At 41.1% G+C, this 16901-nt stretch overlaps 1 protein-coding gene across 4 annotated transcripts in view; it reads right to left on the minus strand.

Annotated features, from left to right (window-relative positions):
- FMN1 (formin 1) overlaps positions 1-16901 on the minus strand; it is a 458403-nt gene that overhangs the window by 31679 nt on the left and 409823 nt on the right. For all 4 annotated transcript variants that reach the window (XM_066277223.1, XM_066277221.1, XM_066277222.1 and 1 more), the window contains 2 exons: positions 9446-9497; positions 2872-3021 (listed from right to left, as the gene is read on the minus strand). In XM_066277223.1, the coding sequence (XP_066133320.1) occupies positions 2872-3021; positions 9446-9497 (202 nt within the window). The remainder of the gene's footprint in view (positions 1-2871; positions 3022-9445; positions 9498-16901) is intronic.

A 16901-nucleotide genomic window follows, 5' to 3' on the forward strand; every position in this document is an offset into this window, starting at 1 on the left:
GCGTGGACACAGAGGTTTGCCATTTTTCTTAATTCTGGCTGCAATGACAAGGACAGTTTGATGCCTTCGACATTCCATCCTACAGCAGCTTGTTCTTCTCCTAGGTCTCATTACTCTGCAGGTAAACCCTACTGACAGTGAAATATGTCTCTTCTACTCAAACAGCACCATGCCTTGACACCAGCTTGATGGTAGGGCTTCTCATTCACTCATGAGGCACAAGGACACTGGATGGTTCCATTCAGGCATTTATGTGTTTAGAGACTGTTCTAGGCTTTACAAGGAGCAGTTGTTACCCTGATGTGGAGCCACATTGACTCAATTTTGCATCAGGGTAGTGTGTATTCATGGAAGCCATACTAAGCAGGACAAGAAAATAAGTAAACAATCTCCACCACCTAAAATTGATCTCAAGGGGCTGAAGGTAGTTTTCAATACTTCTGCTTCATTTAGTAGTAAATCTGTCCCTTTGAAAATATTATTATTGATCCTTAATTTTTCCTTACATCTGGGGTTTGAGTTGGGCTTCAAACACATCTAAAAATCAAGTAGGTGAAATTCTTTCGATGAGATCCAAACTATTGTTTTCTTTTTCCTCATAATTCCAAGCCATCAGGTTTTCATTTGAATTTCATCTTTGAAGATGACTTTGTATGTTATCTCCTGACATTTAGTGTTGTTGGGATTTATTGGATTTCTGGGAATAGTATTAAAAATGATAATATCAAACATCATTAATTAGGTGTCAAAAGAAAGTCATCATATTGTTTCTCATTTTAATTACAATAGAAGAATTGTAAAATAATTTGCTTATTTTACCACAACCATATGTGATTCCAACAGTGTAAAAGCTAAAATCCTTAGCAGACAGAGAACAATTATCAAAAAAATCCTCCCATCACAAAAAAAAACCTGGGATATTAATTTGTTTAACTGGCTGAGCAGTGATAAACATAATGTGCTAACATTTCTTAGCAAATAGATTTTTGTAAACAAGCTGCTTCCAAAAATATTTTATGAGCCGTCATTAACTCTCGAGGATGTTGTTTTAGGTTGGAAACCTCGGTGATCCATCTCGCACAGCATGGCTTGAAGGAAGAGACCCTGAAATCGTTCAATGGGAAGAACTGAAAAGGGCCCTATGAAGTCATGACCCTTGAAAGGTGTTGGTTTACAGAGTGTGAAGTGGGCAATTCACCAGCTGCACCCCGGAAGCCCCGCTGCAAGTGCCTATGGCTAGTTATCCGAGGACATGTCGTTATAAAGAACACTGCCTCCACTGCAGATCCAGAATTTATGTGGCCTAACTTCAGTAATAGGGGAAAAACTCCTTAACTTAGAATGTACTTGACTATTGCAACAGATGATTATTACAATGAAAAGCAATGAATTATCCTCTCTATTGTTTTTGTATTTTTGGAGCATTTTTTACAGCTCCAATTTCAAGGACCAGTTCTCGAAGGCTTATGCTCAAAATGTGAGGTGCAAAATTGTAAGCAAAGGCCACCCATTCAGCGCCCACTGCTGGGTGTCTGGTGTTCACGTGAGGACGTGGAGGGGGAGAGGGGCTTGGCCACCACTCTCCTGCGAAGCTCACAAACAGAATTTAGTCCACAGAAACTGAAAGGGTTACAAGTGACTGCAGGGCAAGAGCAAAGGAGTTGGATGTCAAGATTTTTAGGATTTTTTCCATGTTATTATCAACAATCTATTTTCTTAAAGATGTCACTTAACCATTTCTCTGCTTCAGTTTCTCTAAATAATGGATGGACTCACTTTAATTCCCATGTTCCCAAAGAGGTTATGGAGAAGGCCTGTCAATAAACATATTTAAAACCCTTTGACTTCCTGAGAAAGAAAGCAGGCATTTAAAGCAAAATTCCCCAAGAAAATAGATACTTAGTAATACTGGGTCAAAAATCTCTAAATTTTGATTGCTTTAAAAAATAGCTTTTGAAGGTGCAATATATTTACAAAGTAAAGAGCAAAGATATTGAGCTAAGAAATTGTAGGTCTTAATGTTTATTGAGATAGAGATGCTATAATTAAATAAACCACTCCCCTTAATTTGTAGAATATTGTTTTGTCTCCTTCTACCCCACTGTGAATGACACTCATATGCATCTGTTCTGCAGGAGCAAGAACTGTTTGAAGTTGAAATCCATGACACTCTTTGTAGACAGTGGCAACCTGAGCAAAACAGTGATCAGGCAGAAATGCTTTTTTTTCCTTCTGATAAACAGGGCCAAATTCAGTCTCTTAAGAACGAACACACACACTCTCTCCCTCCCTGTATTCAGAGCTGAGGTTTCCCCTCTACCCCCAACTAATAAAATCAGGAGGCTGCAATGAGGCTGAGCGGCACACAGTTTGATGTCCTCAGCAGGATACAGGGAGTCAGAAGTGGCACTGTAAATCCAGAGCGGGGCTTCAACACTATGTTAAGTGTGGCCTGACTCTCCGCGATTTCCCTTTGATGCAAGTTCAGTATATTAATGGGAAAAGCATTCACTTTTATTTGTCTGTACTGTCTGCGACAGCAAGGCTGCCTCATTTAGCCTGGGCCAACATGAAAATCCACAGAGAAGCAATCTGTTGCAAATTAGCACAGCTCCCCTTTCATTTACTAGCTAGTAATTGGAAGGGGTTAAGAAAGTGTAACTTATCAGAGCACCTGAGTGGATCTGCTTGTGTGGACAGCAAGCCTCCCCTGAATTTCTCTAAGAGCCCTGAGGCAATAATCCTTCCCCTACCTCCACTTGGCCTGAAAGACAACCCTGACGCGTGTGAGATGTGTACACTTCGTTAGGTCTGAGGAGGCTGTTTCCTAGACTCCCCGAGGGAGTATTCATGACGCGGTTAGAACCTTACCTTTCTTTAGATATGTTTTTACTCTCCCGTTTCCAAATCGTCTTGAAGTCACTGCAGAACTCGTACCACACCGTAAACACATAGTTGGGGGTGATCTCCTTCTCACCAGACTTTGGCTTCATCCCAAAATATCCCACTGTCGTTTCAAAACTGCAACAGGCAGTGAGAAAAAAAAAACAAAAAAACAACTGAGTGAGGTAGAGGGTGAGAAACTGTCAACACCAAAGCCCATTAGGGTGAGGAGACGCGCACGGGGAGGGGGGGGGCAGTTTCCCACATGCCCGTTCTCTGTCTCAGGGTGACTGTGGTTGATCCTGGACCCCAGTAAACCTATTTGCTCAAATCCACTTTCCAAGAAATTCAACTTGGCTGGGGACACTCCTGGACATGTCCTATCCATATAAAAACCAGCACGGATAATTCCAGGGGGTCTGTAGGTAAAACTTTTTGAGTTTGATTTTTACTTCAAATCTACATCACGTACCCACTCCTCACCTAAATTTAATGATGACATGGAGCGGTGATGACATTGATTCTGCAGCATTAGCAGTGGTTAGTAGTTAGAGAGCCCATGGGAATCATTAATCTGTGGAGTGTTTCATGGAAAATCAAGACTGTTTCATCCTTATTCTGACATCCCCCGCCTTTGTAATCTGCGGTCAATCACTCAGCACTGGACTCAGTTTTCTCAAGGGTACAATAAGAGACTGAGCCTCTATGATCTTTAAGAAGGCTATGTTTTCAGCTTTATATGATACAAGAATATAAACCACCAATGTACGAAATATACATATAGGTGTGTGTAACTGAGGGCATAGCAAGGTTTGGATGGGAAATCATCTTTGATCTGAATAACTGATCTCCAATCTGGTCCAGACTTTGCAAAGTAGATTCCCAGATATTGCCAAGAACCTCCTGACCTACCCCATGGAGGCTCACGGCACACCAGATTCCCTGGGCCTCCCAAGCAGCCCTTCCTGGAGGCACTAGCTTTTCAGCAATTTATAGCTCTGCACTCAATCTTTCCACCCACCCACTCACCCACCCCCACTCACCCCCACCTACCCCGAGCCTCACAAGCTCATTTGCCATGAGCAAGAACACTTAAATAAATGGCTCCCTTTTCTAGGGTGTTGGAAACTAATCAAAGCAGGAATGGCTGGCCAGGTTTATTACTACTCAATGCTCTATCATCTGTTCAGACAGCATTTTTTGTGGCCATCCTGAATACAGAGTTCCTAATGGAACTCTATTCAATGGCGATTGTAAAACCCTGAAGCCCTGTTACTATTATAGAGCATACTTTCATCTCGTTCTCAGTTATTGGCCAATATGTATCTCATAAGATTTTATCACATTTCACAGATGAACTGTTAATTGATTCCATGGCTATGATTAGGCGAGATCCAAGCTGGAGCTGCAGCTCTGAGCCCCATAAATTCTTTGTGCTTCTGTAAATAATAAATCTGTTTTTAATGCAAATTAAAACTACTGGTCAGGGAATTTTGGTTCCCAGTTATTAAAAGACTAGAAGTGTATAAGTGGAGAAGGGCAATAACTGCAGTAATTTCTTAAAGGACTCTCTTATAATACCAAACATGCATATTTTGGCAGAAAACCAGCAATGGAAGAAAGTAGCAACATCCACTTTCATCCAGACAGGACTCCTAATTCTGTGGCAGGCAACATACTGATAAAACCAATGTATACTCTATGCCATATTAATTTTATTTCATTCAAAAGGAAAATTATATTTCTCGTAGCATGTACAAGTAGAGAGTTATGCAACCTACAGGAATAGACCATGATTTTCTTATAGAATCCTGGGGATTTAGACTTGGAAGAGACTTACAGGTCAACTCGTCCAATGTTCTCATTTTACAGATGAGAAAAGAGAGACCTGGAAAGACTGTCTCTATTTATTGGCAGAGTTGAACCTATGTCTAGGGTCCCCTGATTCTCGGAGAAATGCTATTTCCTCTTTATCCTTCTGTGGCTCATGCTCGCAGTCAAGAAATAAAACAGTGAGTCCCTGGCCAGGTAGCTCAGTTAGTTACAGCATCATCCTAATATGTCAAGGTTGCAGGTTGGATTCCTGGTCAGGGCACATCGAGAATCCTGAATGCATAAATGGGTAGAACATTAGATTGATGTTTCTCTCTTTCTCTCCCCCTTCCTCTGTCTCTAAAATCAATCAATTAAAGGAATAAAACAGTTATTATTTTTTCTGTTTCCACTTGAGACACAGTTGCCCCCTGTATCACACATAACATGTGCTACCCCTAGCAGAACACATTATTACTGTTTTCTCTTCCTTATGCTCACCTTCCATATGGTAACAGATGTATTTGTGCATTAAGAGAGAAAAGAAAGTCTTTCCCTCCTTGAGTCTCCAAAGGAACAAAAAAGGCTCCCTACTTCCCAGCGGGCTACTGTGAAGAGGACAGAAGCTGCAGGCCTTGTGCCTCTTGGGTCACTTCTACACCTCTGGCCTTATTCGGAGCCTAGATCGGAAACCAAGACATTGCACACACGGGTGCTGTGGCAGAGAATGACAGCATTGTTTGGGGAGTTATTGCAGAGCTTGAGAAATGCATCATCATCCTCTGGCTTCACTTTTCCTGACACTAAATTGAAGTTCACCACCACCCTTACCACCACTCCCTCTGGGGAGCTGCAAGGTCCTGCTTACTAACCCTCAAAGGAGGTGAAAACTAAAGGAAAGACAGAATTTCAGCATTTTTCCCCCTATGTGTTTTGGAAGGCAAGTGAACCTCTTCAGAAGAACCAAAATAAACAGAGTCCCAGAGACTGGCCTGGCTTTGGCACCCTGTCACTGTGGCAGAGAGGAGGCTCCGAGGATGTGCCTGATTTGATCGCAATGCGAGTTAGTCATTTGCTCCTGGAATAGCTAAGACCTAGCGGGTGTGCCGACAACTATCCAGTCAAGTCTAGACTATTGTCCTCCCCAGACACAACTGTCTTATTCCTTTCAAACTCAATTTTGATTCACGGAAGACTGATGATTGAAACCTTTCTGAAATTTGGGCATGAAAATTATTGATATTTAACAGGCAGGAGAATTTCTCCATAGACAAGGAGGTGATTGTGCTTTTTCAAACTTCTATTTGCCAATAGATGACTCTAATTTTGCTTTTAACTTTAAGAAGTTGATAGATTTCTGATCATGCTTCACAAAATTTTTTTCCTTCCCTCTAAACTATTTCCTGACTCCTTTTCTTCCTGATATAATTCCTTGTCTGATTTGTATCTTTTCAATTCAGCTAAACATTTTTAAAGTACAGACAATGGTTATATCAAAGAGCTCGTGGCCGACTGAACGGTTTTACTTCCATAGTGTTGAGAGGCCGGGGCTGAACACATCCACTTATTGTTTTACATGTGCGCCTTCAGGAACTGCTTGGGAAAAGCAAATATTCCTTTGCCTCAGAGTAAATTGTTTCTCTTGAGAATAAAACATAAGAATTTCCTAAATCTCACATGAATATTGCAACACTGACCAACCTCCTTCAAGAGTGTAACCAAACAACTGTGGTTTCTACATTAAAGATGGGATCGGACATATTTCATGAATGACATGAAAGCTAGACTACCTTCACCACAAAGTCACGGAAAACGCTGACAACCAGAATTTATGACCCCCCTCAGCATGGCTAATGCACAGCAGCAGCTCCAGCCCCTCTAAGGTAGGCCCCCTTTTCCTTACCCAAGAATGTTGAAGAAGTATTAGAAATTTGACATCTGCCCCAGAAACTGAATTTCTGTTTGGCCTGACACCTGTGAGGCCTTGTTGAGGGTCTTTCTTTTTCTAAGTGATAAGAGGGGAGATAGACTTGCGCATGCACCCTGACTGGGATCCACCCAGCAACCTCTACCTAGGGCTGATGCTTGAATCAAGCAAGCTATTTTTAGCACCTGAGGCTGATATGCTCAGACAAAGTAAGCTATCCTCAGTGCTCAGGGTCATGCTAGAATCAATCAAGAAGACACTGGCTTTGGGAGGGGAAGAGGGAGAGAAGGGCAGAGGGAGGAGGAGAGAAGAAATGGTTGCTTCTTCTGTGTGCTCTGACTGGGAATCAAACCTGGGACATCCACATGCCAGGCTGACACTCTACCTACTGAGCCAACTGGCCAGGGCCAAGGGTCTCTTTTATACATGCTGATTACCTATATAACACAGACATACTCCTTTTATACAAGAAGGAAGGGAAGCTTACTGTGGGAGAAGGCCAATAAAGGGGCAAAACAATCTAGAAGCACAGTCGTGTGAAATCTAGAAGCATTGTCTTGGTTTTCAAAGATTATCATGTGAAGATGATAATCAGGATTCAAGAACATGTCTGCACTTAGAAAGATGCAGGATTTACCTTAACCTTGCTTTTATCTGCATTTTAATTTTATGGGAAAATACAGTGGGAAGCAGGGCAAGATGCTAGTACCTGTCCAAGCACAGCAGACACACTGTCTTTAGGCTTTCAGAACTCTCAGGAGGAAGAGGGTTCCTTTCTAGGTTTGTTCATTTTGCATTTAATAAACTCCTCTTATCACACATTTGTAAAACTCATTCTTCCATATACGCTGTTTCCAGCTCTTAGCTCTTATTTAATTTTAGAATTGTACCAGCAGAATTTATCTCAGTTCTCTGCACTGAATATGAGAATGCCTCAATCTGTTCCTACTCCCCCTTCTAAGGAGGGACAGCCCCCTGATCAGCCTGGTCAACTAACAAAAAGAAAAACCCTTTGAAGGGATCAGAACCGTGATTACTGGCCTCAAACACTCAATGTCTATTAAGAGAGAGAAGTGCAAACAAGAGGCTTGAAGTAGGGAAGAGGCTGAGTAGCAGATGTCTGAGGTCTCTGACAAATTCCGGAGGAGTTTGCCATTCAGAGAGGTCAGTTCCCTTCTCCCTGTGATACCCTCTAGGATCTGAGGAAAGGCATAGTGCAGTGGTTCTCAAAGTGTGCACCAGGGCACACTGGTGCACCCTAGAAGATTTCCAGGTGCAGCCTATGGTATTCCAGAGAAATATGTGCCTGTTGGGAACCAAAAACCCAATAGGGTTTTTTGGAGTTTAGATTTTTGGGGGACAGAGGTGTGAGGAATTGGCTGTAAACTGACAGTCTGCCCAATCCCCCACCTCACTTGCCTGATTAGGTTGCAAAAGGCTGTCAAGCTGTGGTGCTGGATTGTTTACACTACCCCCTATGTTCCCAGAAAGACTGGAGGCAAAGTTCTTTTATCCTTTGTTTGGTGTAAAGTTAAGATGATATGTATGGTGGGGGTTTTCTGCACTCAACACAATTAACAGTAAAAAGAGAGGAATTCTTCAATGTATTGACAAGGAAATGAGAGTTTGCCTTTCAAATATTTGCCCAAACACTGAAGAAATCGCTAGGACAAATCAGGCTCATGTTTCTCATAAACACAAGAATGAAAAAACTTAACCCATTTGCACCAGAACTTGCCAAATTTACTAAATCTTACTAAGAATGTATCAATATATATAAAAAGATAACTTTTTTGTTGTTTTTAAAATTTTCAACCCCTCTTTTATACGAATTCTAAAAAGCATAACTTAAAAAATGTAACATAAAAATGTTTTTTAATGTCAAAATAAATTTAATTTTGTCATATTTATTTTGTTCAATTACCATGAAAGCATGCTTGGACCTTATAGTCTTTTCTTTAATATTTGACTTAATTATTATAACATATTTATCAGAAATTTGTATATAGTGTACCTATAATTATTTGTAGGATTTTAAATGTGCCCGGACTTCAAAAAGTTTGAGAACCACTGGCATAGTGAGTCTCTTGCGTTTGCAATAATTGATTTACACTGGTTGTGATACTGAGAAAGATTACATTGTTCCAGACTTCCATGAAATGGTTTAGGAGCCAACAGTGGAGGGAGGCAAATAAATGAAAATAGGTCATGATATATGGGGCAGATGAGTCACCTCTGGATGAGCTCCTGCTTTTAAAAAAATTTTTTTATTAAATTTATTGGAGTGACATTGGTTAATAAAATTACATCATTTCAGGCGTACCATTCTATAATACATCACCTGTAGCTGTACTGTATGTTCACCACCCCAAGTCACGTCTCCTTCCATCAGCATTTCCCCCCTTTTTAATCTGCTTCTTGAAGGAAAATATTCCCTCTACCATTCCAGTGCTTTTGCTCCGGCTCTCGTCACACACTGTTACTGCTCATGGGAGCATAGTTGTAACAAATGGGGCCAAAGGAACGGCCAGACATTCCGCTAAGTGAAATAAGTCAGTCATAAAAGAAAAATACTGTACTGAACGATTCCACTTACAAGAGGTAACTTGAATAGTCCAAGTCACAGAGACAGATACCAGAGTGGTGGTTGCCAAGGGCTGGGGGAAGGGAGGGGGGTGACTGGGTCTAGAGTTGCCTTTGGAAATGGATGGTGCTTATACATGCAAAGCAGTGTAGAATGGACATGATAGTAATCATCATCACCATCATTATAATAAGATGGCTAGTCAAAGAAAGAACTAGAGCCAAGTCGGAGCTGCTTACCTTTTCTGTGCATTCTCTAAGTGACTTTCTTCCATTTTATGCTCTTTTTTGGCTATAAAAGAGAAATAATTATAATTAAAACACTAAATTAGTAAATTAAAATAGTAAAGTTCTTAGCACATTATATATGCTCAATAAATGACAGAACAGGCATTATTAATATCTCATCATCATTAATGTCATTTATTTTAAAATGTAAATTTTATCAAGTTACACTCAGGCTTAAAAGCTTCCAAAAGCTTGCCATCAGCCTTGACGTAACCTTCACAATGTCCCAGAGGCCCCGCAAGTCTGCTGCCTGGCTGCCCTTCCCTACACGCAGTCCTTTCCAGGCTGGCTGGCCACCTTGCAGATGCTTAGCATATGAGGCCCCTGTGCGGGCCATCTTTACACTTGCCTTTCCTCCTCCCCGGCACACCCCACCCATAGTCTCTGAGTGGCTGGCTCCCTCTCTCCAACAGGTCTCAGCCTAAGCAGCGCCTTCTCTGACCTCACTAAATAAAAGTTCAGCCCTCGCCACACGTCCTCCCCCCTCCTCACCATCTTGTTACCTTCCCCCCCATAGCCTTTATCTACCTGTCAGACTAATTCATTTACTCATTTGTTTATTGTAGGACAACCGACTGTAAGCTCCGGGAAAGAAACAATTCCACCTGCCTCGTTTTTGTGTGCCTTAAATATGGAAAGAGCCTACATAGTAAATAAATTATTTTAGAGTCAAATGTGTATATTGAGTATAATTTGCTTAAAAGAGAGATGCTAGGTTTTCTAAATATAAAACTTTATACACTACTCACAAAAATTCGGGGATATTTCAAAATGAATAGAAAGTGTTAAAAAATCCCCTAATTTTTGTGAGCAGTATATTTAGAATATACATGTAGGCTAAAAAAGATTGTGAGAGTAAGATTGCATACTATATTCTCTAAGTCCAGTATCTCTCATCTAACAAAAATTATTTTTTTATTAATACGATTTGGCTTTGGTAGGTATACCATTTCAGAAAGTCATAGTTGTGGCTGTCTTTTGTGGCATTATTTCCTCCACTCTGCTAGCAAAAATCTCTGTGAATTAGTCTGGTTCTTAGCCAATTATACTCAGAGAAGTAACCTACATCTCATAGGCTACAGCAAGTTTCCTGAAACGTGAAACAAACTGGTGGTTTGTTCTTTTTTTTTTTTTTTTTGTATTTTTCTGAAGCTGGAAACGGGGAGAGACAGTCAAACACACTCCCGCATGCACCCGAGGGGGATCCACCCGGCACGCCCACCAGGGGCGAGGCTCTGCCCACCAGGGGGCGATGCTCTGCCCCTCCGGGGGGTCACTCTGTCACAACCAGAGCCACTCTAGTGCCTGGGGCAGAGGCCAAGGAGCCATCCCCAGCGACCTGGCCATCTCTGCTCCAATGGAGCCTCGGCTGTGGGAGGGGAAGAGAGAGACAGAGAGGAAGGAGAGGGGGAGGGGTGGAGAAGCAGATGGGCGCCTCTCCTGTGTGCCCTGGCCGGGAATCAAACCCAGGACCCCTGCACGCCAGGCCGACGCTCTACCACTGAGCCAACTGGACAGGGCCAGTGGTGGTTTGTTCTTAACCACTGATTCTTAGTTATGTGCGTGGTCAAACAGGAGGACAATTCTTCGAGGCCTGAGTGGTCCTCCGGGAGCCTCTCTGCTGTTCTCCATCACCAAGTGGCTTCTAACTGGCGGATTCCATTCTGTGTTAAGTAGACTGTGGTCAAGCCATGACTGCATATGAATTTAGTGACAAGAAATATCCTTCCACAGCTGAATTAAGTATTAGATGAGAATTTGTAATGGCTCTATGAATATGGTTATCTCGGTGACCACAGCATCCAAATATAAAAAGAGGCATGGCATACGGTATAACCTCTGAGGGTTTGGGGGAAAAGAGCCCTCAGGAAAATGAGAAGAACCTAGAGATCTCAATTTTTCCTAAGCCAAGGGTTTATGTACAGAACAAAAAGGTAGCCTCTTCCATTGTACGACCTGGAAGCTTTCTCAGCCTAAAATACTTCTCCTGCTTCAGTGTGTGAAATTTCTAACCATGCTAGTAAACATTTTCAAGTCTTCAAAATGCTCTAAACAAAACAAAAAGACATTACCTGGAAGGAAGATATTTAAAGACTAGAGTCACATATGCAAATTCTAATATATCCGACAAATAGGGTAACAGAGGGTCAAGTGCAATATCCTAATATTCTACAGTTTGATCCCTAGCTTTTCAATACTGGGGCTGCCCAGTCTCAGTACAGGGAAGCCAAACAGGAGCAGGAGGGAACTGGGAAGGCCATGCCCATTGTAGGAAGGGAAGGCACTTGCCTGTGTTACCAGACCTTTTACCCTTTCCAGAAAAGCTGGATTTTTAAATGTATATTCTCAACTTAAGAAAAAAAAATGTTTCAAAAACTCGGTATGACAAAGAGTATATTCTGGTTGGTCAACTCTTGCTCTGTAAGCTCTGAGTGAAGTCTTTAGTAGCAACTGACATAAAGATATGGGTGGGTCTGTTCTTCCATTCCATGGGCCAGACACTATTCCAGGTATTTGGGATTCCCCAGGGGAAAAGGCAGACAAAGGTCTCTATAGAACTTTCATTAGTTTAGGAAGATAGTTAAACCTGAGAGAATAAAGTTAAATCTGAGTAATTTTTGATAAACAGTAGCATAAAAAAAAAAATCCAGAGCCTGGATTGCCGCCTGTAAAGGGAGACTCTGTAGGTCAGCGAACGAGGGTGCCCGTGTGGCGGGAGCGCACCACAGCGGTACCAGGCACAGAGCGTGAGAGGCAGCATGGAAATTCAGGACGGCAAGGCTTAGACAAAAACTGTCCTTACCTACAATGCTGGCTGGCAGTGGCCTTGAATCTGTGTGTGGGATTTATTTAAGCTTCTACAAAGCCTCATGGATAGCAGTATTTAGGTGCTTCCTTTCCGTTTAAATTTGGTACTACATGTGTGGTGGTGGGGAGGGGAGGCTTCTTGGAAGTTTGGAGAAGTTGTCAGATACCGACACAGCACCAGGAAAGACAGAAATAACAGGCATCCCCAACCGTTCTCGTTTTTCTCCTCTTTCTTTCAAAAAAATGTATCTCATTGCAGTGAGTTGAATAGAATTATTTTCCAAATCAGGGGACTAAAGAAGTTGCCTAAATAGTTTCAGACAATAAAAGCAACAAAGACAACAAATCAGAGTACCAAAAAAATGAGAATTTTCACTTAACGTTAATTCTGTCTTTCAAACTTCTTTATGCAGGTGACATAGACACTGTGACAATGTGAATAAAAGTTGAGTGGTAAGTTTGCATGATGACCTACCTACAGCATATGATAATTTTTCTGTCATTGGTAGAACAGTGGTGCTTTTCTTAAACTTTAATTTTCTTCATTAAAAAACAAGTTATTTTTCATAATTCTATGTCATAGAAAGAAAGCAACATGGCGTCTTTAGAAGGTTTTTTAGTTTGTTTGTTTAAGAAATATTTATGTGGACTTTATTTAATGTAGCCTTTACTGAATAAAGGCCATTGGCTTTTGTGTAAAATCTTTGGTGCCTTGGAATTTTGTTTCCTGGTTCATGCCATGGCCATTGTCTCATTAGTTATAAAATCACCCCACAGGAACAGTTGTAAAATTCTAAGTTCTCTGGCCTATCAAATGAAGCAGAAATGGCCCTTTTTATTCAATGGTTGTAGGCCCAAGGAATGCAAATCAGAATTCAAGATAACTAAATGCCAAGTTTGAAGTTCAACTCTGCTACTGAAGAGTTGTGAACAAGTTGCATGTACTTTGTGCTCCAGTTTTCCCCTCTGTCAAATAAAGATGATAATTCTTACCTCCCACATAGTTATGAGAACTACATGCAAAGGGAACACAGTGCTTGGCTGAATTAGAATCTTTGTAGTCAGATCTTTGATGGTTTCACATCATGCTGTAGCTAGTGGGGGCTCAACCTTCCAACTGGACAGCTGTTCTGACAAAGTGAAATGCAGGTACAGCATAGTATAATAGAAAAAGCTTGGGCTTTGTGTCAGGCAGACGTGGGTCAAATTTCTGCTCTGCCATTTATTAATTAAAAGAACTTCGTGCCTGACCAGGTAATGGCGCAGTGGATAGGAGCATCGGACTAGGATATGGAGGACCCAGGTTCAAAACCCTGAGGTCACCAGCTTGAGTGCGGGCTCATCTGATTTAAGCAAGGCTCACCAGCTTGAGCCCAAGGTCACTGGCTTGAGCAAAGGGTCACTCGATCTGCTGTAGCTCCCTTGTCAAGGCACATATGAGAAATCAATCAATGAACAACTAAGGAGCCACAACGAAGAATTGATATTTCTCATCTCTCTCCCTTCCTGTCTGTCTGTCCCTATCTGTCCCTCTCTCTGACTCTGTCTCTGCCACACACACAAACAAACAAACAAACAAAAAAACAACCCCAAAAAACCTTTGGAAAGTCACTTAATTCTACTGGGCCTTCTCCATAATAGTGGAATGATAAGATCTACTTTGCAAGGTGGTTGTGACTATTGGATGTACTGAATGTGAGGGATAACTGAATAACATGCTAGGCAGTCAAAAATGGCACTTATTACTGATTGGCTAGACATAAATGCTAGCCATCACTATTCTGGCTCTCTGACTTTGGGATGAATAGGATGAAAAGTAATTCATAATTTCCAGCATAATGCTCCTTTCTTTCTTAAGAATGTCCACAACCATACTCGGTGGACAATAATTTTGCTTGTGATTGCTTTCGAGTTAGATCAGGTGTCCTCTGCTGAAAATCTCAGTTTCCCATTTCACTCACAAAGCCAGTGTCCTTACCATAGCTACTAAAGGCTTTTTCTACAGAAGGGTTTTCCTATGTGTGGCCTAGAGTAAGTGTATTTGCTGTTTCATTCCATTTTGTTTTATTTAATCTCCAGGAACAAAAAAGAGAAACTGACTTACAGCTTTGAAAATAGTTGGGAGTTGAGGGTGGGGAAGTATAGGTATGAGGGAATAGGTGCTTATTATTATTCTCACCTAATTCTTTTTTGCACTAATGACCATTCAGTTATGCAATCTCTGATCTGATTAAATTGATCACTTCCCCAATATTAAATGAAAGATGATTCAGGGATCTGTTTTTAAAAAGTTTTCTGAGAGCAGATTCCTTTTTTATGCTCTAGACTCTATAGTGACCTATTATAGTTTCTCCTCATGGCACAATAAATCCAGTTTTCTCTATTGACACCAAATTGTCAAACTGAATGCAATCCCTATCAAAATGCCAATGGCATTTTTTCCACAGAACTAGAATAACTAATCCTAAGAATTTATATAGGACCACAAATAGCCAAAGTAATTTTGAGAAGAAAGAACAGAGTTGGAGGTATAACATTACTTGATAGTAAACTATACTACAAGACTACAGTAATCAAAAAAGCATAGTACTAGCATAGAAACAGACATATAGATCAATGGAACAGAATAATGAGTCCAGAAATAAACCTATGCCTATATGGTCAACTAATCTAAGGCAAAGGAGGCAAGAATATATATACAATGGGATAACAACAGCCTTTTAAATTAATGGTGCTGAGAAAACTGAGTAAATATGAGCAAAAAAAAAAAGAAGCTAGGCCACTTTCTTATACCATACACAAAAATAAACTAAAAATGGACTGAGGACTTAAATGTAAGTCCTGAAACTATAAAACCTCTATAAGAAAATATTGGCAATAAACTCTTTGGCATTGGCCTTACTAAATTTTTTTGTTTGTATATGTCTCCTAAGGTAAAGACAACAAAAACAAATATAAACAAATGGGACTACATCAAACTAAAAAGCATTTGAGCTACAAAGAAAACCATCAACAAAACAAAAAGGCAACCTACTGAATGAAAGAAGACATTTGCCAACAATACACCCATTAAGGGGTTAATATCCAAAATATATAATGAACCCATACAACTTAACATTAAAAAAACACACAAACCATCCAATTAAAAATGGACAGACTATTGGTGGGATTGTAAATTGGTGCAGCCACTGTGCAAAATGTATGGAGGCTTATCCATAAATTAAAACAGACCTACCATACAATCCAGCCATTTTATTTCTGAGTAGTTATCTGAAACACTACTTTGAAAATACTAGGCACCCCTGTGTTCACTGCAACATTATTTACAATGACCAAGTTATGGAAGCAACCTAGGTATCCACTGATAGATGGATGGATAAAGAAGAGGTGGTACATGCATACAATAGAACATTTTTTTAGCCATAAAAATGTATGACGTTTTGCTATTTGCAACAACAAAGATGGACCAGAGGGTATTATGCTAACTGAAATAATTCAGACAGAGAAAGTCAAATACCATGATTTCATTTATATGTGGAGTCACAGAAAACAAATTAACAAACAAAACAAAAACAAACTCAGAGATACAGAGAATAGACTGTTGCCAGATGGGAGGTTGGTTGAAGAGATAGTGAAAAAGGTGAAGGGATTTAAGAACTACAAAATGCCAGTTTATAAAAGTCACAGGGATGTAACGCACAGCATAGGGAATATATTAGACAATAATATTGTAATAATTATGTATGGTCAGATGGGTACTAGACTTACTGGGTGATCACTTCATGAAGTATATAAATGCTAACCACTTGTTGTAGACCTGAAACTAATACAATATTGTGTGCTAACTCTTAATTGGGAAAAATAATAATACCCTGTAAAGGCAAACTGGATTACACCACTGTTTTGCTTAATGTGTTCACTAGCTCTCCCTCTGTCTAGGGGAAGAACACACAATGCAGAGTAAGCCTCTCACAACCCGGTTCATGCTACTTCCCACTACACCCTCCATGCTCCTACCCATTGCTCCTCCACCTGTTTTTATTTTTATGCTTTTATTTGGGGCACACTGCTTCCTGTACTTTGAATACTTCTTGCTCTTTGTCTTTCTTCTTCCCAAACATCCTCATTGTAAAAGTCTTTTCTTTCTTCAAAAACCAAGTTTTTTTATTTTTTATTTTTTTTCTGAAGCTGGAAACGGGGAGAGACAGTCAGACAGACTCCCGCATGCGCTCGACCGGGATCCACCCGGCACGCCCACCAGGGGCGACGCTCTGCCCACCAGGGGCGACGCTCTGCCCCTCCGGGGAGTCGCTCTGCCACGCACTCTAGCGCCTGGGGCAGAGGCCAAGGAGCCATACCCAGCGCCCGGACCATCTTTGCTCCAATGGAGCCTCGGCTACGGGAGGGGAAGAGAGAGACAGAGAGGAAGGAGGGGGGTTGGAGAAGCAAATGGGCGCTTCTCCTGTGTGCCCTGGCCGGGAATCGAACCCGGGTCCCCCGCACGCCAGGCCGACGCTCTACCGCTGAGCCAACCGGCCAGGGCCAAAAACCAAGTTTTGAAGTCACTTCCTCTATGAAGCCTTCCACATGGGCCTTTCCT

Source organism: Saccopteryx bilineata, chromosome 4 (genome assembly GCF_036850765.1).
Source record: "Saccopteryx bilineata isolate mSacBil1 chromosome 4, mSacBil1_pri_phased_curated, whole genome shotgun sequence".
NCBI lineage: Eukaryota > Metazoa > Chordata > Mammalia > Chiroptera > Emballonuridae > Saccopteryx > Saccopteryx bilineata.